The sequence below is a fragment of the Bombina bombina genome, chromosome 3 (genome assembly GCF_027579735.1).
Source record: "Bombina bombina isolate aBomBom1 chromosome 3, aBomBom1.pri, whole genome shotgun sequence".
Taxonomy (NCBI): Eukaryota; Metazoa; Chordata; class Amphibia; order Anura; family Bombinatoridae; genus Bombina; species Bombina bombina.
In genome coordinates, this window is record NC_069501.1 from 88,998,357 (window position 1) to 89,024,739 (window position 26,383).

Consider the following 26,383-nt stretch of genomic DNA (forward strand, 5'->3'; position numbering starts at 1 on the left):
GTTCGAACCTGCTGTTTATATTTCTAAACGTTTGTGAGTATGTATTGTGTGCTAACACTTACTCTGTAATAAATATCCTGCACTTGAATTGGGCTGTGCCTGTTTTCCATCTCTTCATAGTGTTACCAATGACTGATGTTAGGGACAGAAGATAAACAAAGGTGTCCACAGCATAAGCTTCCAAATCTTTTCTTTATTTAGGGAAGGATTCAGAGGTACAAAAATAGCAGTAACGTTTCAGGTTATAAACCCTTAGTCATACAATTGATTGTATGACTAAGGGTGTATAACCTGAAACGTTACTGCTATTTTTGTACCTTTGAATCCTTCCCTAAATAAAGGAAAGATTTGGAAGCTTATGCTGTGGACACCTTAGTTTATTGGATGTACTTTGGAGCAAGCAGTGAGCTCCTGTCTGTGTTTGCATCTGCATTGCATTGCTTGAAGATATTGCTGGTTTCCCTATACTGGATTGAGTTAGGGACAGACGGTCAGGCACTAAATGATGGATTTTAGTCATACAGGAGTTGTACGTTCTTTTAACATTGACATATGGGTTATTTTAATATTTTGAATCCTATAATGTAAGATTTGTATTTAATATTATTTCTCTATATTACCTGTTCCCATTGGAAATAACGGTAACAAATCTGAATCCAAATCCATTATTCATTTGAACCAAATGCCTGCACGGACAAAATTCAGCTGAACCAAACATTTGAAAAAATTTGAACCAAACCTTTCGTACGAAACTCAATATTCTATATTCCCACAGATAATAAAACATGCTTGTAAAACATAAAAAGAACCCCCATAATATTTTTGGCCTGTTTTACTGTAATATTTTGTACAATGCAGACTTTTGAAGTCTCTGCATTCTGCATAGTGATTGCTTGATCAGTGCAGGAGCTTAGTTTTACCTGCCCCTTAAAAGCCTCCGCCAACGAAAATAAAATAAAAAAATACTTAAAAGGTGTATGGGCCTCAAAATTTGCCAACAAAATGAAATGCAGTGCCTAATTGGTGAGACTTATTTCTCCAACATTGGTGTGTCCGGTCCACGGCGTCATCCATTACTTGTGGGATATTCTCCTCCCCTACAGGGAAAGGCAAGGAGAGCACACAGCAAGAGCTGTCCATATAGCTCCCCCTCTGGCCCCGCCCCCCAGTCATTCTCCTTGCCGCTCTGAACAAGTAGCATCTCCACGGGGATGGTGAGGAGTTTGTGGTGTTAGTTGTAGTTTTTTATTTCTTCTATCAAGAGTTTGTTATTTTAAAATAGTGCTGGTATGTACTATTTACTCTGAAACAGAAAGAGATGAAGAGTTCTGTTTAAAAGAGGAGCATGATTTTAGCAGCAGTAACTAAAATCGATTGCTGTTCCCACACAGGACTGTTGAGATGAGAGAACTTCAGTTGGGGGGAACAGTTTGCAGACTTTTCTGCTCAAGGTATGACTAGCCATTTTCTAACAAGACTGTGTAATGCTGGAAGGCTGTCATTTTTCCCTCATGGGGATCGGTAAGCCATTTTCTTAGACTTAGAAAGAATAAAGGGCTTATTATGGGCTATTAACTGGTGGACACTCTTAAGGGCTAAATTGATTGTTTATTTAAGTTTTTATTTAAAGTTTGAAGTGAATTTCACACTTTTAATATTTGGGGAACGTTTTTATTGCCAGGCACTAGTTAAGACACCTTCCCAGTCAGGAAGGGCCTTTCACTGTATTAGGCAGAGCCTCATTTTCGCGCCATTATTGCACAGTTTCTTTTAAGTACAGTGCATACAGATGCATGTGAGAGGGTCTGGTGTCCACTGAAAACGTTCCTATAGGGCTTGAAATACCCCCCTGGAATAGTTGAAGTCACAACAAAGGCTGTGGCTGGGACTGTAGTGGGGTTAAAATTGCAAACGGCTCCGGTTTCCACATTTTAAGGGTTAACAGCTTGAAAATTGGGGTGCAATACTTTGAATGCATTAAGACACCGTGGTGAAAATTTGGTAAAGATTGGATAATTCCTTCATAGTTTTTCACATATTCAGTAATAAAGTGTGCCCTGTTTAACATTTAAAGAGACAGTAATGGTTTTGTTTTAAAACGGTTTTTGTACTTTATTAACCAGTTTAAGCCTGTTTAACATGTCTGTACCTTCAGATAGATCATGTTCTGTATGTATGGAAGCCAATGTGGTTCCCCCTTCAAATATATGTGATGATTGTGCCATAGCGTCCAAACACAGTAAGGACAGTATTGTCACAAATAGTAAGGTTGCCCAGGATGATTCCTCAGATGAAGGAAGTAGAGATAGTTCTACATCTTCTCCTTCTGTGTCTATACCAGTTATGCCCGCGCAGGCGACCCCTAGTACTTCTAGCGCGCCAATGCTTGTTACTATGCAACAATTGACGGCAGTAATGGATAACTCCATAGCTAATATTTTATCCAAAATGCCAGCATTTCAGAGAAAGCGCGATTGCTCTGTTTTAAACACTGTAGAGCAGGAGGGCACTGATGATAATTTTTCTGTCATACCCTCACACCAGTCTGAAGTGGCAGTGAGGGAGGGTTTGTCAGATGGAGAAATTTCTGATACAGGAAGAACCTGATATTGTGACATTTAAATTTAAATCAGAGCATCTCCACGCATTACTTAAGGAGGTGCTATCTACTCTGGATGATTGTGACAATCTGGTCATCCCAGAAAACTTGTGCAAGATGGACAAGTTCCTAGAGGTCCCGGTGCACCCTGATGCCTTTCCGATACCTAAAAGGGTGGCGGACATAGTGAATAAGGAGTGGGAGAAACCAGGCATACCTTTTGTCCCTCCTCCTATATTTAAGAAATTGTTCCCTATGGTTGACCTCAGGAAGGACATATGGCAAACAGTCCCTAAGGTCGAGGGGGCGGTTTCTACACTAGCCAAACGCACGACCATTCCCATTGATGACAATTGTGCTTTCAAAGATCCTATGGATAAAAAATTGGAGGGTTTGCTTAAAAAGATTTTTGTACAGCAAGGTTACCTCCTTCAACCTATTTTGTGCATTATTCCTGTCACTACAGCGGCGTGGTTCTGGTTTGAGGAACTGGAAAAGTCGCTCAGTAGGGAGACTCCGTATGAGGAAGTCATGGACAGAATTCACGCACTTAAGTTAGCTAATTCCTTTATTTTAGCCGCCACTTTGCAGTTAGCGAGATTAGCGGCGAAAAATTCAGGGTTTGCAATTGTGGCGCGCAGAGCGCTCTGGCTAAAGTCTTGGTCGGCGGATGTATCTTCCAAGACAAAATTGCTTAATATCCCTTTCAAAGGTAAGACCCTTTTTGGGCCAGAATTGAAAGAAATTATTTCAGACATCACTGGGGGAAAGGGCCATGCCCTCCCACAGGATAGGCCTTTCAAGGCTAAGAATAAGTCCAATTTTCGTTCCTTTCGCAATTCAGGAACGGACCGGCTTCTAACTCGGCAGCCTCTAGACAAGAGGGTAACGCTTCCCAGACTAAACCAGCTTGGAAACCAATGCAAGGCTAGAATAAGGGTAAACAGGCCAAGAAGCCTGCTGCTGCTACCAAGACAGCATGAAGGGGTAGCCCCCGATCCGGGACCGGATCTTGTAGGGGGCAGACTCTCTCTCTTTGCTGAGGCTTGGGCAAGAGATGTTCAGGATCCCTGGACACTAGAAATAGTCTCTCAGGGTTATCTTCTAGAATTCAAGGAACTACCCCCAAGGGGAAGGTTCCACATTTCTCACTTATCTTCAAACCAAATAAGTAGACAGGCATTCTTACATTGTGTAGAAGACCTGTTAAAGATGGGAGTGATACACCCAGTTCCAACTGTGGAACAAGGTCAGGGGTTTTTACTCAAATCTGTTTGTAGTTCCCAAAAAAGAGGGAACTTTCAGACCAATTCTGGATTTAAAAATTCTAAACAAATTTCTCAGAGTTCCATCGTTCAAAATGGAAACCATTCGAACAATTTTACCTACAATCCAGGAGGGTCAATATATGACTACCGTGGATTTAAAGGATGCGTATCTACATATTCCTATCCACAAAGATCATCATCAGTTCCTAAGGTTCGCCTTTCTGGACAAACATTATCAGTTCGTGGCTCTTCCATTTGGACTAGCCACTGCTCCCAGAATTTTCACAAAGGTGCTCGGGTCCCTTCTAGTGGTTCTAAGACCAAGGGGCATTGCAGTGGCACCTTATCTGGACGACATTCTAATTCAAGCGTCGTCTCTTTCCAAGGCAAAGGCTCATACAGACATTGTTCTAGCCTTTCTCAGATCTCACGGGTGGAAGGTGAACGTAGAAAAGAGTTCCCTGTCTCCATCGACAAGAGTTCCCTTTTTGGGAACAATAATAGATTCTTTTGAAATGAAGATCCTCCTGACAGAAGTCAGAAAGTCAAAGCTAATAAACGCTTGTCAAGTTCTTCTCTCTATTCTGCAGCCTTCCATAGCTCAGTGCATGGAAGTAGTAGGGTTGATGGTTGCAGCAATGGACATAGTTCCTTTTGCTCGAATTCATCTAAGACCATTACAACTGTGCATGCTCCAGTAGACAGGATCACCTGTCTCAGGGAATGAGTTTCTGCAGACCAAAGTGGGTCATTGTCACGACCGACGCCAGTCTATCAGGCTGGGGCGCGGTCTGGGATTCCCTGAAAACTCAGGGTTTATGGTCTCGGGAAGAGTCTCTTCTCCCGATCAACATCCTGGAACTGAGAGCGATATTCAATGCTCTCCGGGCTTGGCCTCATCTAGCGAAGGCCGGATACATAAGATTCCAGTCAGATAACATGACGACTGTAGCTTACATCAACCATCAGGGAGGAACAAGGAGTTCCTTGGCGATGAGAGAGGTATCCAAGATCATCAAATGGGCTGAGGATCACTCCTGCCACCTATCTGCAATCCACATCCCAGGAGTAGACAACTGGGAGGCGGATTATCTGAGTCGTCAGATTTTCTATCCGGGGGAGTGGGAACTCCACCCGGAGGTGTTTGCCCAGTTGACTCAATTATGGGGCATTCCAGACATGGATCTGATGGCGTCTCGTCAGAACTTCAAGGTTCCTTGCTACGGGTCCAGATCCAGGGATCCCAAGGCCACTCTAGTGGATGCATTAGTGGTGCCTTGGTCGTTCAACCTAGCTTATGCGTTTCCACCGTTCACTCTCCTTCCCAGGCTTGTAGCCAGGATCAAACAGGAGAAGGCCTCTGTGATTCTGATAGCTCCTGCGTGGCCGCGCAGGACTTGGTATGCAGACCTGGTGAATATGTCATCGGCTCCACCATGGAAGCTACCTTTGAGACAGGATCTTCTAGTACAAGGTCCATTCGAACATCCAAATCTAATTTCTCTGCGGCTGACTGCTTGGAAATTGAACGTTTGATTTTATCCAAGCGTGGGTTTTCAGATTCAGTGATAGATACTCTGGTCCAAGCCAGAAAACCTGTGTCTAGAAAGATTTACCATAAAATATGGAAAAGATATATCTGTTGGTGTGAATCCAAGGGGATTCTCCTGGAGTAAGATTAAAATTCCTAAGATCCTCTCCTTTCTCCAAGAAGGTTTGGATAAGGGATTGTCAGCGAGTTCTCTAAAAGGACAGATTTCTGCTTTATCTGTCTTGTTATACAAACAACTGGCAGCTGTGCCAGAGGTACAAGCTTTTGTACAGGCTTTGGTCAGAATCAAACCTGTTTACAGACCCTTGACTCCTCCTTGGAGTCTAAATTTAGTTCTTTCAGTTCTTCAGGGGGTTCCGTTTGAACCCTTACATTCCATAGATATCAAGTTGCTATCTTGGAAAGTTCTGTTTTTGGTTGCTATTTCTTCTGCTAGAAGAGTTTCTGAATTATCTGCTTTGCAGTGTGATCCACCCTATCTGGTGTTCCATTCAGATAAGGTTATTTTGCGCACCAAGCCTGGTTTTCTTCCAAAAGTTGTTTCCAACAAGAATATTAACCAGGAAATAGTTGTTCCTTCTGTGTGCCCGAATCCAGTTTCAAAGAAGGAACGTTTGTTACACAATTTAGATGTAGTCCGTGCTTTAAAGTTCTATTTAGAAGCAACAAAGAATTTTAGACAAACCTTATCCTTGTTTGTCGTTTACTCTGGTAAGAGGAGAGGACAAAAAACTATTGCTACCTCTCTTTCTTTCTGGCTGAAAAGCATTATCCGATTGGCTTATGAGACTGCCGGACGGCAGAACGAATCACAGCTCACTCCACTAGGGCTGTGGCTTCCACATGGGCCTTCAAGAACGAGGCTTCTGTTAATCAGATATGTAAGGCAGCGACTTGGTCTTCTCTGCACACTTTTGCCAAATTTTACAAATTTGATATTTTTGCTTCTTCGGAGGCTGTTTTTGGGAGAAAGGTTTTGCAAGCCGTGGTGCCTTCTGTTTAGGTAACCTGATTTGCTCCCTCCCTTCATCCGTGTCCTAAAGCTTTGGTATTGGTTCCCACAAGTAATGGATGACGCTGTGGACCGGACACACCAATGTTGGAGAAAACAGAATTTATGCTTACCTGATAAATTACTTTCTCCAACGGTGTGTCCGGTTCACGGCCCGCCCTGGTTTTTTAATCAGGTTTGAAAAAATTTTCTTTCTCCAATATTGGTGTGTCCGGTCCACGGCGTCATCCTTACTTGTGGGAAATATCTCTTCCCCAACAGGAAATGGCAAAGAGTCCCAGCAAAGCTGGCCATATAGTCCCTCCTAGGCTCCGCCCACCCCAGTCATTCTCTTTGCCGTTGCACAGGCAACATCTCCACGGAGATGGTTAAGAGTTTTTTGGTGTTTAAATGTAGTTTTTTATTCTTCTATCAAGTGTTTGTTATTTTAAAATAGTGCTGGTATGTACTATTTACTCTGAAACAGAAAAGGATGAAGATTTCTGTTTGTGAGAGGAAGATGATTTTAGCAGACAGTAACTAAAATCGATTGCTGTTTCCACATAGGACTGTTGAGATGAAGTAACTTCAGTTGGGGGAAACAGTTAGCAGACTTTTCTGCTTAAGGTATGACTAGCCATATTTCTAACAAGACCATGTAATGCTGGAAGGCTGTCATTTCCCCTCATGGGGACCGGTAAGCCATTTTCTTAGTCAAGCAAACAGAATAAAGGGCTTAATATGGGCTATAAAACTGGTAGACACTTTTATGGGCTAAATCGATTGCTTTATTTGGGCATTTTATACATGTTTATGCTGATAATTCACATTTATAAACTTGGGGAACGTTTTTTAACGGCAGGCACTATGTTAGACACCTTTTCCAGTCAGGGAGGGCCTTCCCAGTTGTAGGCTGAGCCTCATTTTCGCGCCATTACTGCGCAGTTGTTTTTGAGAGCAAGACATGCAGATGCATGTGTGAGGATCTGAAAGTAGCTGGAAAAGTTTCTAGAAGGCGTCACTTGGTATCGTATTCCCCTCTGGGCTTGGTTAGGTCACAGCAAAGGCTATAGCTGGGACTGTATAGGGGTTAAATTTTTGAACAATTCCTTCATACTTTTTCACATATTCAGTAATAAAGTGTTTTCTGTTTAAAATTTAAAGAGACAGTAACGGTTTTGTTTTAAAACTTTTTTTGTGCTTTATTGACAAGTTTAAGCCTGTTTAACATGTCTGTGCCTTCGGATAAGCTATGTTCTATATGTATGAAAGCCGATGTGTCTCCCCATTTAAATTTGTGTGATAATTGTGCCATAGCGTCCAAACAAAGTAAGGACAGTACTGCCACAGATAATGAAATTGCCCAAGATGATTCCTCAGATGAGGGGAGTAAACATGATACTACATCATCTCCTACTGTGTCTACACCAGTTTTGCCCACGCAGGAGGCCCCTAGTACATCTAGCGCGCCAATGCTTATTACCATGCAACAATTGACGGCTGTAATGGATAACTCCATAGCAAATATTTTATCCAAAATGCCTACATATCAGAGAAAGCGCGATTGCTCTGTTTTAAACACTGAAGAGCAGGAGGGCGCTGATGATAATTGTTCTGTCATACCCTCACACCAATCTGAAGTGGCCATGAGGGAGGTTTTGTCAGATGGGGAAATTTCAGATTCAGAAAAAAATTCTCAACAAGCTGAACCTGATGTTGTGACATTTAAATTTAAATTAGAACATCTCCGCGCACTGCTTAAAGAGGTGTTATCTACTCTGGATGATTGTGACAACTTGGTCATTCCAGAGAAATTATGTAAGATGGACAAGTTCCTAGAGGTTCCGGTGCACCCCGACGCTTTTCCTATACCCAAGCAGGTGGCGGACATAGTGAATAAGGAGTGGGAAAAGCCCGGCATACCCTTTGTTCCCCCCCCTATATTTAAGAAATTATTTCCTATGGTCGACCCCAGAAAGGACTTATGGCAGACAGTCCCTAAGGTCGAGGGGGCAGTTTCTACTCTAAACAAGCGCACTACTATTCCTATCGAGGATAGTTGTGCTTTCAAAGATCCTATGGATAAAAAATTGGAGGGTTTGCTTAAAAAGATTTTTGTACAGCAAGGTTACCTTCTACAACCCATTTCGTGCATTGTTCCTGTCACTACAGCAGCGTGGTTCTGGTTCGAGGAACTAGAAAAGTCGCTCAGTAGAGAGACTCCATATGAGGAGGTTATGGACAGAGTTCACGCACTTAAGTTGGCTAACTCTTTTATTTTAGATGCCGCTTTGCAATTAGCTAGATTAGCGGCGAAAAATTCAGGGTTTGCAATCGTGGCGCGCAGAGCGTTTTGGCTAAAGTCTTGGTCAGCGGATGTGTCATCCAAGACAAAATTGCTTAACATCCCTTTCAAAGGTAAAACTCTATTTGGACCAGAATTGAAAGAGATTATCTCAGACATCACTGGGGGAAAGGGCCATGCCCTTCCACAAGATAGGCCTTTCAAGGCCAAGAATAAGTCTAATTTTCGTTCCTTTCGCAATTTCAGGAACGGACCGGCCTCTAATTCTGCATCCTCGAAGCAAGAGGGTAATGCCTCACAACCCAAACCAGCCTGGAAACCGATGCAAGGCTGGAACAAGGGTAAGCAGGCCAAGAAGCCTGCTGCTGCTAACAAAACAGCATGAAGGAGTAGCCCCCGATCCGGGACCGGATCTAGTAGGGGGCAGACTCTCTCTCTTTGCTCAGGCTTGGGCAAGAGATGCTCAGGATCCCTGGGCACTAGAAATAGTTTCTCAGGGTTATCTTCTGGAATTCAGGGAACTACCCCCAAGGGGAAGGTTCCACATGTCTCACTTATCCTTAAACCAAATAAAGAGACAGGCGTTCTTACATTGTGTAGAAGACCTGTTAAAGATGGGAGTGATACACCCAGTTCCAATAAAGGAACAAGGAATGGGATTTTATTCAAATCTGTTTGTAGTTCCCAAAAAAGAGGGAACTTTCAGACCAATTTTGGATTTGAAGATCCTAAACAAATTTCTCAGGGTACCAACGTTCAAGATGGAAACCATTCGAACGATTCTACCCACTATCCAGGAAGGTCAATTTATGACTACCGTGGATCTAAAGGATGCGTACCTACATATTCCTATCCACAAAGAACATCATCAGTTCCTAAGGTTCGCCTTTCTGGACAAACATTACCAGTTTGTGGCCCTCCCATTCGGGTTAGCCACTGCTCCAAGGATTTTCACAAAGGTACTAGGGTCCCTTCTAGCGGTTCTAAGACCGAGGGGCATTGCAGTAGTACCTTACTTGGACGACATTCTAATACAAGCGTCGTCCCTGTCAAAAGCAAAGGCTCATACAGACATCGTTCTGGCCTTTCTCAGATCACACGGATGGAAGGTGAACATAGAAAAAAGTTCTCTGTCTCCGTCAACAAGAGTTCCCTTCTTGGGAACAATAATAGATTCCTTAGAAATGAGTATTTTTCTGACAGAGGTCAGAAAGTCAAAACTTCTAAGCACTTGTCAAGTTCTTCATTCTGTTCCACGTCCTTCCATAGCGCAGTACATGGAAGTAGTAGGGTTGATGGTTGCAGCAATGGACATAGTTCCTTTTGCACAAATTCAACCATTACAACTGTGCATGCTCAAACAGTGGAATGGGGACTATACAGACTTGTCTCCAATGATTCAGGTAGATCAGAAGACCAGAGATTCACTCCGTTGGTGGCTGACCCTGGACCATCTATCCCAGGGAATGAGCTTCTGCAGACCAGAGTGGGTCATTGTCACGACCAACGCCAGTCTAGTGGGCTGGGGCGCGGTCTGGGAATCCCTGAAAGCTCAGGGACTATGGTCTCGGGAAGAGTCTCTTCTCCCGATAAACATTCTGGAACTAAGAGCGATCTTCAATGCTCTCAGGGCTTGGCCTCAGCTAGCAAAGGCCAGATTCATAAGATTCCAATCAGACAACATGACGACCGTTGCGTATATCAATCATCAGGGGGGAACAAGGAGTTCCCTGGCGATGAAAGAAGTGACCAAAGTAATTCAATGGGCGGAGGATCACTCCTGCCACCTATCTGCGATCCACATCCCAGGTGTGGAAAACTGGGAAGCGGATTATCTGAGTCGTCAGACATTCCATCCGGGGGAGTGGGAACTCAACCCGGAGATCTTTGCCCAACTAACTCAATTATGGGGCATTCCGGACATGGATCTGATGGCGTCTCGTCAGAACTTCAAGGTTCCTTGCTACGGGTCCAGATCCAGGGATCCCAAGGCGACTCTAGTAGATGCACTAGTAGCACCTTGGACCTTCAACCTAGCTTATGTATTTCCACCGTTTCCTCTCATTCCCAGGCTGGTAGCCAGGATCAAACAGGAGAGGGCCTCGGTGATCTTGATAGCTCCTGCGTGGCCACGCAGGACTTGGTATGCAGACCTGGTGAATATGTCATCGGTTCCACCATGGAAGCTACCTTTGAGACAGGACCTTCTTGTTCAGGGTCCATTCGAACATCCAAATCTGGTCTCCCTCCAGCTGACGGCTTGGAGATTGAACGCTTGATTCTATCAAAGCGTGGGTTTTCAGATTCTGTGATAGATACTCTGGTTCAGGCCAGAAAACCGGTAACTAGAAAGATTTACCATAAAATATGGAAAATATATATCTGTTGGTGTGAATCCAAAGGATTCCCATGGAATAAGATAAAAATTCCTAAGATTCTCTCCTTTCTACAAGAAGGTTTGGAGAAAGGATTATCTGCAAGTTCTCTAAAGGGACAGATCTCTGCTTTATCTGTCTTACTACACAAAAGACTGGCAGCTGTGCCAGATGTTCAAGCATTTGTTCAGGCTCTGGTTAGGATCAAGCCTGTTTACAGACCTTTGACTCCTCCCTGGAGTCTAAATCTAGTTCTTTCAGTTCTTCAAGGGGTTCCGTTTGAACCTCTACATTCCATAGATATTAAGTTACTATCTTGGAAAGTTTTGTTTTTGGTTGCTATTTCTTCTGCTAGAAGAGTTTCAGAGTTATCTGCTCTGCAGTGTTCTCCGCCCTATCCGGTGTTCCATGCAGGGATCCCAAGGCGACTCTAGTAGATGCACTTGTAGCACCTTGGACCTTCAACCTAGCTTATGTATTTCCACCGTTTCCTCTCATTCCCAGGCTGGTAGCCAGGATCAAACAGGAGAGGGCCTCGGTGATCTTGATAGCTCCTGCGTGGCCACGCAGGACTTGGTATGCAGACCTGGTGAATATGTCATCGGTTCCACCATGGAAGCTACCTTTGAGACAGGACCTTCTTGTTCAGGGTCCATTCGAACATCCAAATCTGGTCTCCCTCCAGCTGACGGCTTGGAGATTGAACGCTTGATTCTATCAAAGCGTGGGTTTTCAGATTCTGTGATAGATACTTTGGTTCAGGCCAGAAAACCGGTAACTAGAAAGATTTACCATAAAATATGGAAAAGATATATCTGTTGGTGTGAATCCAAAGGATTCCCATGGAATAAGATAAAAATTCCTAAGATTCTCTCCTTTCTACAAGAAGGTTTGGAGAAAGGATTATCTGCAAGTTCTCTAAAGGGACAGATCTCTGCTTTATCTGTCTTACTACACAAAAGACTGGCAGCTGTGCCAGATGTTCAAGCATTTGTTCAGGCTCTGGTTAGGATCAAGCCTGTTTACAGACCTTTGACTCCTCCCTGGAGTCTTAATCTAGTTCTTTCAGTTCTTCAAGGGGTTCCGTTTGAACCTCTACATTCCATAGATATTAAGTTACTATCTTGGAAAGTTTTGTTTTTGGTTGCTATTTCTTCTGCTAGAAGAGTTTCAGAGTTATCTGCTCTGCAGTGTTCTCCGCCCTATCCGGTGTTCCATGCAGATAAGGTAGTTTTGCGTACTAAGCCTGGTTTTCTTCCAAAGGTTGTTTCTAACAAGAATATTAACCAGGAGATAGTTGTACCTTCTTTATGTCCGAATCCAGTTTCAAAGAAGGAACGTTTGTTACACAATTTGGACGTAGTCCGTGCTCTAAAATTCTATTTAGAGGCTACAAAAGATTTCAGACAAACATCTTCTTTGTTTGTTGTTTATTCTGGTAAAAGGAGAGGTCAAAAAGCGACTTCTACCTCTCTTTCCTTTTGGCTTAAAAGCATCATCCGATTGGCTTATGAGACTGCCGGACGGCAGCCTCCTGAAAGAATCACAGCTCACTTCACTAGGGCTATGGCTTCCACATGGGCCTTCAAGAACGAGGCTTCTGTTGACCAGATATGTAAGGCAGCGACTTGGTCTTCACTGCACACTTTTGCCAAATTTTACAAATTTGATACTTTTGCTTCTTCGGAGGCTATTTTTGGGAGAAAGGTTTTGCAAGCCGTGGTGCCTTCCGTTTAGGTAACCTGATTTGCTCCCTCCCTTCATCCGTGTCCTAAAGCTTTGGTATTGGTTCCCACAAGTAAGGATGATGCCGTGGACCGGACACACCAATGTTGGAGAAAACAGAATTTATGCTTACCTGATAAATTACTTTCTCCAACGGTGTGTCCGGTCCACGGCCCGCCCTGGTTTTTTAATCAGGTCTGATGAATTATTTTCTCTAACTACAGTCACCACAGTACCATATGGTTTCTCCTATATTTTTCCTCCTGTCCGTCGGTCGAATGACTGGGGTGGGCGGAGCCTAGGAGGGACTATATGGCCAGCTTTGCTGGGACTCTTTGCCATTTCCTGTTGGGGAAGAGATATTTCCCACAAGTAAGGATGATGCCGTGGACCGGACACACCGTTGGAGAAAGTAATTTATCAGGTAAGCATAAATTCTGTTTTTTCTTTATACACTACAGTCACCACGGCACCCTATAGTTTCTCCTTTTTCTCCTAACCGTCGGTCGAATGACTGGGGGGCGGAGCCAGAGGGGGAGCTATATGGACAGCTCTTGCTGTGTGCTCTCCTTGCCTTTCCCTGTAGGGGAGGAGAATATCCCACAAGTAATGGATGATGCTGTGGACCGGACACACCGTTGGAGAAAGTAATTTATCAGGTAAGCATAAATTCTGTTTTTGCATATGTGAAAATGAGTTTGGTATACATTTTAACAGATACATCTGTAGAAACATAATTTCATAGGCTTTTCCATTGTGACATAATTCAGAGATGGCACGTTAAACAATTAGCCATTATTATAAATGATTGGGTCAGGGTTGTAATAATTAATTGTTTATGTCAATTAAAGGGACAGTTTACCCTAAATTTCCTTCCCCTTTAATTTGTTCCCAATGACCAGTTTTACTTGACTGAGTTTATTAAATTGCTTACAGCATTTAAAATAGCTGATTTAGCCTATGGTATCCCTACCAATACTGAACGTTTCTATACTTAAGTACTGGCTATAGAAAAGAATGTAAACATAGCCAGCAAAATAATTATACTCCCAGTGGGGTGTAGGAGATAGAAAGAACAATGGAAAATTAACATTGTATTACTTAGAAATATTGGGCTTTGGTATACAGACAGAAATAAGATTAGAAAGCATTTGTGTGTAGAGAAAGTGATAACATAACGAGATCCAATTTTACCTGCACGCTAAACCATGGGTTGTGGTTTCAATTAATAAAACCAGATGTTTCATATATACAAATAAACCTAAAAATGCAGTTTCTCATACATTTTATACTCTGCTATGACAAGTCTTTGGAAATACATTAAGGGATTTGTTTTTGTTTGCAGAATACTGTCCCATTCAAAAGGTATTGCTCAAAACTCTATCTCAAATCTTACTATCTGTGGATATTGAAGCAATTTGCTTAGACCTAAAGATAATCTGTTGTTGTTTGTTATAAAGCATTGCTCTATGTTTATTTAAACATCCTCAAAATATTATTGTGTTTGTCATAATACATCTGTTACTTTAACAAGGCGCACATCGTGTCAGCATATTAGAAAGCAATCTAACTGGCGTGAAGGAGTATAAAAAAGGAAATACATGGTCATGAAAAGTAATATTTTTATTTCCTTATGATTCCTTCCAAACCTGAGCCTGTAACAATAAATCACAAAAGTGTTACAGAAACAAAAGGAAAAAAAAACCTATACTTTTTTAATGATATATTCAATGTTTACCATTTAAATAACATTTCTCAAGGAAAAAGGGACATGTTTTGTTAAATCTGCTTAAATTCTCAGCTAACCGTATTATTATGTTAATGGTATAACAGTTTAATAGTCAGTCCTTGAATTCTTATTAACTTAAGTTTTGTATTACATGGACATAGTATTTGATCCCATGAAGCTTCATTTTATGAAAACTGTTCTATTTCTGTAACTACTATAATCCTAGTGAGACAACAAGGACAGAGTGGAACTTTTAATGGATAAAGGCCAACCAATCTCTTGGGCGGAGCAGTTAAGTTGGTGGACAATCTGACTTGAGGTGGTTTCTCTTAACTTGGTTGGCTTCTAGCTGGGTAGGTCTACTACTCTCTGTCCATCAAGTCTGTCTCTCAGCTATTGACCGGAAAAGAGGAGATTTTTAAAGTTTTGATGTTGATGGTCAGAGAAGAAGGGCTTTATATACACCTGCATTTTACCCAGTTACTTCTTTGAGAGTTATGCAGCATCAGTGCCTCAAATGATCTATTTTCAATATGAAAGTTTTTTTTTCATTAAAGGATCCTAATTTTCTGGCTATGACCCCCATGTCTGTGCTACAAACCCTGTCCACTGGAGTGGTGCTGAAGTTTGTTGGAATCCTTGGTCATCTTCAGGACTTAGAACCCACATTTGTTGCTTCTCTTTTTCAGCAATCTCTGCCATTAAGCTTCCTAATTGATCCTAAGTCCTTCTACCTCCAACTGCATCTGGCACCCAAGTTACATCACTGTTTGTTATATATTAGAAATCTGAACCTCTTTTAAGTGTCATCTACAAAACAACTTTTTGTATTGAAGGTCGTATTGCTAGATAAAAGTGTTCCTGCTATTTATAGATAAGCTTCTTGAAATTGTAGTAATAAAGAATATGGCTTTATCTGTATTGGAGGGGTCTGAGTGTGTATCTTTGTATTGTTGTGTTAATTAACCCTCAAAACTATAAATATCTAAAGTAAACAACCCATGATATTGATCTAGGCCCATTTTGGTATTTGATGCCACTATTTGGCCGACCAAATATGATCATATAAAAAAAATCTTTTACTGTTTCTCACTGAAATTATTTACACACAAATACTGCATTCATAAGATATATAGTTGTAAATCTTCCATGGATCCCTTTTGTTCAGAAATAGCAGACACGCGTGACTTTGCCATTGTTTTTTGGTAATAAAAAGGCCACTATTGCAGCTGCGCATCACACTTTTGAAATTCCTGGCAGTAAAGGGGTTAATCAGGGCCAAATTTGCTATACCATAGGTATTATCCTCCCACCTGACACCTCCCACCCCCTGATTACTACCTCCCAAACAGCTCTGCCCCCCCCCCCCTCCACTGGTCACCACCGTCATAGGTACTAGCAGTCAGTCTGCCAGTTTAGTGCTTTTTAAAAAAAAAAAAAAAATTTAAGTAGTTAATTTGTATTTTTTGCGGTATAGGGCTACTTCCTCACCCTCTCACCTCCCTGTTCCCCAACCAAATAGCTCTCTAACCCTTCCCCTCCAACTGGTTCCTGCCATATTCATTACTGGCAGAAAGTGTGCCAGTAACAAATTAGTGTATTTGTATTTATTTATTTTATTATTTTATTATATTTTTTCTTTAGTGTAGGGCTACCACTCGCCCTCCCCACCTCTCCTCTAAATGATTATTTGATTTTTCTTTACATTTTCTGTAGTGTAGGGCTCCATCTCTCTTTCTCTCTCTCTCTCTTCCAAAACCTATTTTGCTGCATTGTAGGGAACTCTGCTCCTCCCCCAGTGGGCCCCCCACTCACCTCCCTCCTTCCCTCCCACACCTCCAACCAGCACCAATGGATGATCGTTACAGACAGTGACATATAAAAGCAATTGCAGGGAGTTTGAAGAAGACAATTTGCTGCATGTGCCGTAACTTCCTGCCAACATGCCAAAACCCCTAGAAAACATTCTAGGAAAAGTAATTCCCAATGCTCTTACATATATCTCCAGATCCTATTGTTCTTTAAAGAAAATATATCTGTGGTAACTGCCAATGAAAATATTGCAGAGGTGACCTAGATATTTAGCTATTGGTTCACAATGCAATGTAGTCCTCTCTGGTCAGCAAGGAATAATTCCTAACCTAAGTCTATCCACTTTTTAGACAAAAAATGATTTGTTGAGCAAGCATGATTTTAGAAAAATGTGTTAGAGAAGGTCTGAGAATAAATTGTAATACTCTGCTTATAATTATGATATTTCCACAATGCTTCACTTATCATCCTAATCCTCATGGTTTTAAACTGATTTGCAAAATCTCTATCCTGTCCTTTTATTTTATATTGTCATGTAAATATTGGAGTCTAAAATATTTATAATACTGTAACCATAGTAATACATTTTTCTCACTGTTCTCACTGTCCGATCTTCTTTATTCAAATGTTTGGTTTGCTTTCATGTATTATGATCTTTAGAAAAACAATCAAACCCTTTTTTTAGACTTTCTTTATATACAGTATATATATATATATATATATATATATATATATATATATATATATATATATATATATATATATATATATATATATATATATATATATATATATATATATATATATATATATATATATTGAAGCGCACCCTGGGCAATACATACTAAATAGTCTAATAGCAGGCTACCAGGGGTGCTTTACCCCATTCAAAAAAAATTATATATATTCTGAATAAAATCTTGAAAGATCAAATCCTTGATTTCATCCATGCCCTTAACCACAACTGTCTTTATGGCAAATTAATAATTTATTTGTAACAAAAAAAATAGCATAAACAAAATGTCTAGCAAGGCATTAAATGGATGTTCCTACTATCATTAAAAGCATGCACACAATAAATGTTATAACTTAAAATTTGCAAAATCATTGAAAAAAAAAAATCTTATTAAGGAGTTGAATCCAATTTTTCTGAAATCCTTGTTTGATATAAAATAGGCATTTTTTTTAAATCAAAGTGGTCACAATCAAACACAGCCGAGGGTGATAATTCCAATGATATTCGATGTCCACTTCCCCAAAATTGCACTGTTAAAGACCGTTAATGGCTCTTGATCATAAAAAATAATAATAAATATTTTAAAAGCTATTTATTGATAGAAATACAGTGGTATTGATATCTGTGTCAATGTATCTTATGCTGATATAAAGTAAATGTGTTCTTCATTAAATTGATGATAATGATCATGACATATTCAGTACAATTTTTTTTGGCGAGATTCAATTATCATCAAAATGGTTGTTGCTATTATTGGCATGGGCAACGTCATCTTGTTTTTGAGTCGGATCCCACTTAGTGGCTGAAGTGTGTTTTCGATTGGTCTCTGGGTGTTGAGCATTTATCGAGGGCATTTGGCTGTGATGTGTCCATTTTCTTGTCAATATTTAGCCGACAGCTTGTGGTCAGGTGCACTATGATTGCCAAAGTCAATGTTGTCCATGAACTGTATTGGTGATTTTTCAGATATCCATTACAATATTTTTCTAATAAGAAAATGGTGTCATCTTTTCTGTTAGGATCTATACAATATTTGAAAAGGTGTTTTAGGAGCTAGAAACAGCCAACAAACACAATCGACAAGGTTGGAATTGACCCCTATGCATTTTATCTCCTTTAACAGTAAAAGTTAGTAACAATCTCTCTGTGCAGAGCTTATGTATTTTTTTATTATAAAAACTATAAATTTGCCGTTGTGTCTAGCAAGATTGGAAAACTAAGTTATCATTCTTTGCTGACTTTTCATTATTTAGGCACTTGAGATCACAATAATTATACAGTGTCCTAGAGATATTCCAGTGGTTTCAGTAATTAGTAAAAGCTGAATAACTCCTTGCTCTTGTTTTTCTTTTCAGTAAACATATACTAATGTGACACACAAATGGTAATGCTGGAAATCAGAGCTTCTGGTAGAGCAGTTCTCATTCTGTATGCATTTGTAATAAAACCCTGAGGTTATGGGTAAACCTGGCATGGACTTCTTGCCCAATGTGCTTAGAGGAACATAGGAACCAACAAGGCCCAAAAATGGCCAAAACAATAGTTTGGGGTTGCTATGTTCCTTGTTCAGAGAAGGTTTGCCTGGTATTTCGGGGCTGGATTGAACTTGTTAGGTGGTATCAGACTAATATACTTCAGGAAAGTTAATTTGGGGTTGCTATGTTCCTTGTTCAGAAAAGTTTTGCCTGGTATTTCGGGGCTGGACTGACCTTGTTAGGCGGCATCAGACTGATATACTTCAGGAAAGTTCTCCTCTGTGAAAAATATAATTGGACTAAAAGAGGCTGCTCCCACGTGGTAACTCATAATAGAACAAGCTACTGAGCTGCTGTTCGTTCTTTGTAGATCGCTTCTCTTTCAGTATGTATTTGTATTATTATGCTAGGGAAGTCTCCCTAAGGGTAATGGGGAAACCAGACATGGAATCCTTGCCCAATTTGCTTAGCGGGTATAACAGCATCTCACTGACAAGGCACAAAGAAGGCTGAAACGATCTTCTGGAGTTGTCATGTTCCTTGTTCAGAGGAGAATTGTAAGGTATTTCAGGGCCTTGTTAGGCGGCATCAGACTGATATACTTCAGGAAAGTTCTCCTCTGTGAAAAGCACAATTGGGCTAAATAGGCTGCTCCCAAGTGGTAACTCGTCGTAGAACAAGCTACTGAGCTGTTGTTCATTCCTCGTAGAGCACTTCTCTGTCTGTATGGAAATCAGAGCTTAACATTTATACAACATGCTCGGAGGGAGCTTGGAATCGTATTAATAAATATTAATATTTGTTTTTACTGTATAACTTTGACTGTTGATGAAGGGCTATATGCACTTGTTTAAGCTTGTATATATGCACCATATTTAAAAAAAAAACAAAAAAACAAACAGTTGAAACAATTCATTTCACCAGATTTTTACAACCTCCCCAAAAATGCTGTAAAGAGTTATGCCACTTATCTTTTTTTATCATTGCTTCCCCTCCTATTGGATTTGTGTCAAGCATTATACACAATTATATGCTTGACTATGGTTAGAGTTCACGTATGGAGGCTTACTCAAGCCTGTTACGTACATAAACAACATTTTACATTTTAATTATGTTGTTAGAGGGAGACTATGCCTTGTTGAAACATATCTTTGCTCCATGACAGCATATCTAGATATACTCAGGAGTGTGATTGTATCACACTATATCGAAAAATAATTAAAGTTTAATTTTGACTTCAGTGTCCCTTCAGTTATTCAGTTATAAGTGGCATCTTTTATAGCAAAGATATTAAAAGGACAGTCTACATGAAAATTGTTATTGTTTAAAAAGATATCTAATCCTTTATTACCCTTTCCCCAGTTTGGCATAACCAACACTGTTATATTAATATATACTCTTTACCTCTGTGTTTGCCTTATACAGTGGGTATTGAAAAGAATCATCTCCCTTGAAAATAATCACATTTTGTTGCTTTGCAGCCTAAAATAAAGACAGACACAGTTTTTGCTTATCCAGTTGTAATTACTTAGTGCAACTTATAACATACAAGTGAAAGATATAACACCAGTTGCAAAAAACAGTTGCAAAAAGGATCACCCCCCTCCTAAAATTACTTGTAAGCTCAATCAGGTGTAGCTAATCACCTTCTCAATGGCACACACAAAGCCATTTGACCTTCAACTGTGATCAGCTGTGGGCATATTGATTAGCTCAGCATGAAAAGAGCTTTTCTGGAGCATCTCAGTCCCTGGTAGTGCAACTGAAGCAAACAATCAACTATGGGTGGCAAGGCACTGTCAAAAGATCTCTGGGATAATGTTGTGGACAGGCACAAGTCAGGAAATGGATACAAGAAAATATCAAAGGCTTTATCAATGCCTAGAATCACAGTGAATTATATTATTAAGAAGTGGAAGGTTTTTGGTACAACACAGACCCTCTCTGAATCAGGACGTCACCCTAAACAGGATGAAAGAGCCAGGAGGCTACCAAGAGGCCCTCAGCAACTCTGAAGCAGTTGCAGGAATTTATGACAAATAGTGGTCATTGTGTGCATGTGACAACAATATCACAAATTCTCCACAAATATGGCTTGTATGGGAGGGTTGCAAGAAAAAAAACACTCCTCAAGACAGGCCACATGCAGTCACGATTGAGCTTTGTCATAACACACCTAGGGGATTCTGAGGCCACATAGAAAAATGTGTTATGGTCAGATGAGACTAAAATTCAATTATTTGGCCTCAATAACAAATGATATGTCTGGAGGAAATCCAATACAGCTCACCATCCAAATAACACCATACCTACAGTAAAGCATGGAGGTGGTAATATCCTGTTATGGGATGTTTTTTTCTGCAGCAGGCACTGGAGCACTTGTCAGGATAAAAGGAATAATGGATGGGGCAAAATACCATGAAATTCTTGAGGAAAATCTGCTGCCCTCTACCAGGAAGTGGTCAATGGGAAGAAGGGGTACCTTCTAACATGACAATGACCCAAAGCACACAGCAAAAATGACCACACAGTGTTTGAAGGAGAAAAAGGTGAATGTCCTTGAATATCTGTGGCATGACTTGAAGACTGCAGTCCACAAACGGTTCTGCAAAGAAGAGTGGGCAAATATTGCACAGTCAAGATGTGCAAAGTTAGTAGATACATAGCCCAACAGACTAATGGCTGTGATTAAAGCAAAAGGTGGTTCAACAAAATACTGACACAAGGGGGTGATCAGGGATTCTGTTTTTAAATTGTCATTATTTTTGCCTGACAGGTTGGTGTTATATCTTTCACTTGGATGTTATAAGTTGCACTGAGTAATTACAACTAGATAAACAAAAACTGTGTCTGTCTTTATTTCAAGCTGCAACGCAACACAATGTGATTATTTTCAAGGGGAGTGGTTATTTTCAATACCCACTGTATCTAAGCCTTTGCAGACTGCCCCTTAACTCAGTTCTTTTGACAGACTTGCATTTTAGCCAGTCAGTGCTGACTTATAAATAACTCCACGGGAGTGATCAAAAATGTTATCTATATGGCACACATCAACTAGCACTGTCTAACTCTAAAAAAACTGCCAAAATGCCTTGAGATAAGAGGCGGCCTTCAAAAGGCTTAAACATTTGTTTGAGCGTATCTAGGTTTAGATTTAAACAAAGAATACCAAGAGAACAAAGTAAATTTGATGATAAAAGTAAAGGGAAAAGTTGTTTAAAATTGCATGTCTTATCTGAATCATGAAAGTTTAATTTTGACTTGACTGTCCCTTTAATAATAATTATCCAGACACTAAATATTGTTGTTGTTTTTTTTTTTCCACAGGTTATTAGCGAATTTGAGGCGGCCCCTGATTCTTTTTTCTACAAAATCCCAAACTTGAGTAGAAACAGACAATATAGCGTCTGGGTGGTTGCGGTGACTGCTGCAGGAAGAGGAAACAGCAGTGACATCATTACAGTTGAACCAGTTGCTAAAGGTGAATATAAATGTTTTTTCTACCAGTAGTTTAAAATGTAGTTTGCTTTTTAATTTAATCTATCAGCTGAATAATCAGAAGAAATGAGTCTTTGAGGCTTTTCTGACAAGCTGTGCTTTTAAATAAATAGTTGGTTACTGAAGGAAGGAAACTTGCCAAGCAATCGACAATTAAAACTTGTAAAGGTTACAAAGCAGTTATTTTACAGCAGAGAAAATGTTATTTCCAGAATGTATCAAACTCTTGTTCTGAGCACTTGATCTTCTATTAAATATTAAATAATGAATGATCCAGTGTTAGACGTGAATATAGCAAGCCATTAATAATGTACTGCCCAAATAGGAAATTAATGAGCAGAGTTATTAAACTTCTGAACCTCACAAATGAGATAAGCTTAAAAGGCAAATATTATAGAAATACATTTGCTATTTTAGCATCATGACGATATACAGAGGCAGGCATTGCCCATTGCAGATTATATCTTATTTAAATTCCACTGAATTCCAACAACATTTGAGTACAATATAATTAATAAATGTACATATAGGAAATGTTTTTTCGTCAGCACAGATGTATCAGGACAAAACAGATTGCAAGAGATTGTATGGTTGGTCAGTGGCCAGAATTACACATTATCATAGTTATAATGATTTTATTAAGAGATAATGAGAAAGAGTGTAATTTACAGATGCAATTAAGTGATATTTAGCTATGGTGATGAAAAATCCGTTTGTACAATGGTAGTTCAGTTTCATTAGTTGGCCATGTGACCCTCATTATCTGGTATTGAAATTATGGGCATAGTGGGCTAAACACGCATTGGATTTGGCAGTCATGTCCATCGGCACAGTAATTTTTAAAGATTTTATAAAATGTTATCAAGGTGATAAGCATGTGGATTAGTAACGGAGTACTTCATTTTTGAAAACACTGGCTGTGTGAGAATGATACATAGTTTAGCAACTAATGTATGTGTGATATATATATTTATAATATACTGTGTAGCAATTCCAGCATATCTGTGTAGATAGTGATGTCATCTGTACACTCTGTTGTCAAGTGCATTGTACATACCAAAGTATAAACTCCTTTCTTACTGTAGTGCAGTACAGCACTTTATCCTTTTTACCAAATAATTATTGCTTTGTGAAATATCAGTCTGGAGAGTGAAATCCTAATTCAACTATCCTCTCTCAAATCATTTATGAATGCCACACAGTCTCTGAGCACTACTGTTTGTACGGATACATGTCCAGATCAAATCAAAATTACCCACTGTGTGTACCGCTGTGGACTGTGAAAAGTAGAAATTGCTAACAATCATCTTGATGCTCTAAATATAAACATTAAAATATTAAGTGCTTGTGTGCTATTTAGAACCAGCAACACAGTGTTATTGAAGATATGGGTTAAGTATTTTTTGTTGCCTAGCCCACTTCTTGCATATTACCAACAACCATTGAATATTAATAATTTTGCTGTACAACATGTATGTTGAATTCATTTTGGGTGACTGCTAGTTATGTGTTCATTGAATAATTGAGGTGCACAAATTATATGGACTTGCAGGGGTTGGCAGCCTTGAAACACCCATCCCCTCAAACCTTTAGTCAAACAAGTGATTGTACCTTTTTTGGGGGATTGTATGATACAGACATGGACCCTTTGACAGTTAGAAACATATTTGTACCTTATTTACCACTAAACGGTACATATTAGTTCCATAAGTTGTAATTATGATCCATTGAGGGTACAACCACAGCAGTTGTACCATAAGTGTTCACAAACAGACCCCAACCGTACCCTTTTTTATGACAGTGTAGAGACTCTAATCTCACACATGTGAAAGGATTTTAGTCTTCTTTGGAAACTTAAGAACTTACCTTCATGGTTTTTTTTCATTTTAGTAGAATTATGTAGGCCATTCTAATAATCATTGTTTTGTGTTACATTACAAGACAAATTATTATTGTTTAATGCTATTCCTCATACCTTGAAACAAACAGAAGAGGAGTGATGTGTAATAAGCAGTATTGTAAAAGCATTGTTTTCCTTATCTGTGGAAAGGGTTTTTGTTATTCAGGCATTTTTTTCAGCTCCTAAGGGGGTGGGCAAAGTCAGGAAACTTTTTTTATTTTTAATAAAAACAATAATTTTGTATTTCTAAACAAGAATTTCTTTCATAAAGTAGTAAGAGTCGACAAGCCCTGACATATGGGATTAAGCTCCTTTCCACCAAATTACCCATCTCCAAGAGCTTTAATCCCTCCCACTTCCTTCACAGAGACAGGTGAAGTTGCGAGGTGCTTAGATTTCTTCGTGCAAAGGGCTGCTTAAAATACTGTGAGACCCGTTATCCCCCTCAGAGGACAGAGAAAAGGGCAGATTGGTGTAGAGTAGTGCCATAGGCAGTGAGAGTAATTTTCTTTTTGACTAGCCTGACACCGCTGCTCCATAACCCTATCCACCTGCTCTGATGAGGTCGGACAGGAATCGCCGGAATTCAACCCGATCGAGTACGATCGGGTTGATTGACTCCCCCCTGCTGGCGGCCAATTGGCTGCGAGTCTGCAGGGGGCGGCGTTGCACCAGCAGCTCACATGAGCTGCTGGTGCAATGCTTAATACGGAGAGCGTATTGCTCTCCGCATTCAGAGATGTCTGTCGGACCTGATCCTTTTATTAATCACACTGACATGTAACAGTATTAGTCTGAGACTTGTGTGTTAATGCTGGTGGGGGTCCCTTTAATCAAGGTATATAACACAGCATGGCTATATTTTTGGATCTTATAAGAGCAGCGCAATTCATTATTTGCTGTTCATGATATAATGCTCTCAGGGTTATGTGAGTGCTGGCATTTTTTTGACTATCAGAATTAGCATACCTTGGGGATATGTGAGCACTGCTATGATGGCGCTATAGCGCAGAGTGCACCGGGTGTGTGAGGGTTTAGCTTTTTGCATGCTTTTGGTCCTTAGTGCTCCCATTACCTTCTCATTTCTGAGTGAGCTGTGCTGGTGCCCCGTTGAGGTATGTGTCAAACGGGTAAAAATACCCACACATCAAGAGCTTGGTTGGGACATTATTCTAGTTTTTTGTCATTTGCATTGATTAGAGGGTTCGTTTGTTATACTTACATAAACCTCTAAACTTTTTCCAACTTTATGTACAGTGTATTACTGTGCATAAATGTATTTCACACTTGTTAGCCTCATAGTATTTGTATCCATATTCTTTGCATACCTGTGAATTTTTATGCAAACTTGTTTCTAGTATTCTTATTACACTTTAAAGGGGAGATCTGTGGATTTTTTGCCATATCAGACTAAGTGTATGCTTTACAAACTTGTGTCTGTCTGTCCTCCTTTACAACTATGCAATGGTTGTGTGGACAGTATTGCCAAGTCTAACCAAACTTTTCGTGCCGTACCCTCTCAAGGGCAGTGTCCCTCTTCTTTGAGTGCTTCTATGGAGGGGGGATATGGACTTTTCACAGGATTACAAGGATTTTCTGGGTTCTACTAATGTAGAGTTTTTGAGGGCTATGCCACCTTCAAGTAAGCACAAACATCAGATGCCAGAGAGTAATCAAAAAGAAAATAATATTGCAGTTTCCTAGTGTGTCAGATACTTCTGACTTAGATGCTTCTTCAGAGGGAGACATTTTTATCAGAGGCTCAGGAATCATCCTTGGTACATTATTCATTATCTTCCTCTTTTCTATTTAAGTTTAAACATTTACAATCCATTTGTAAGAGGTATTAGTGGCTTGTGTCCATGAGATCCCTTCCTCTGAGGGTCAATCAGTCAAATAACTGGATTTATTGTTTAAGCCTTTGGGGTTGATTTTAAAGTAATGGGACAAACTTAGTATACTGTTAATTCCTTCTCCAAAGTTCAAAAAGATGTTTTCAATTCCTGTCAATAAAGCTGACGTTTGAGAGTTGATTACCAAAGTAATTGGAGCCATTTCTCCATTGGCAAAGAAAACTACTGTACCATTGGAGGCCAGTACATTCTTAAAGATCCTATGCACAGGAAATTGGAGGCCTATCATAGAAGTGTTTTTGCAGGCAGTGTTTTTACTCAAGCTTGCAGTGAGTTTTGCCTGTGTGGCAGGAGCAGCTACTCGGAATGGGTGTCCGAAGAAAATTTCCTTACAAGAAGTTCAGGATTGTTTGAAGCTAATCAAAGTAGCAAATTCCTTATTTGCAAAGCAATAATGGACATTATAAGTTTGAATGCAAAGAATGCTGCTTTAGTTGTACTGGACAGGAGAGCCTTATGGTTGAAGTCTGTGGATATGGTGTCAAAGAGTAGACTGTTACATCCT

The 26,383-nt window shown here is 40.0% G+C and overlaps 1 protein-coding gene across 1 annotated transcript in view; it reads left to right on the forward strand.

The window, feature by feature from the left end:
- Positions 1–26,383, forward strand: part of DSCAM (DS cell adhesion molecule) — a 717,945-nt gene that overhangs the window by 453,376 nt on the left and 238,186 nt on the right. Inside the window, exon 20 of the mRNA XM_053705914.1 lies at positions 21,895–22,048. Coding sequence (XP_053561889.1) covers positions 21,895–22,048 — 154 coding nt within the window. The remainder of the gene's footprint in view (positions 1–21,894; positions 22,049–26,383) is intronic.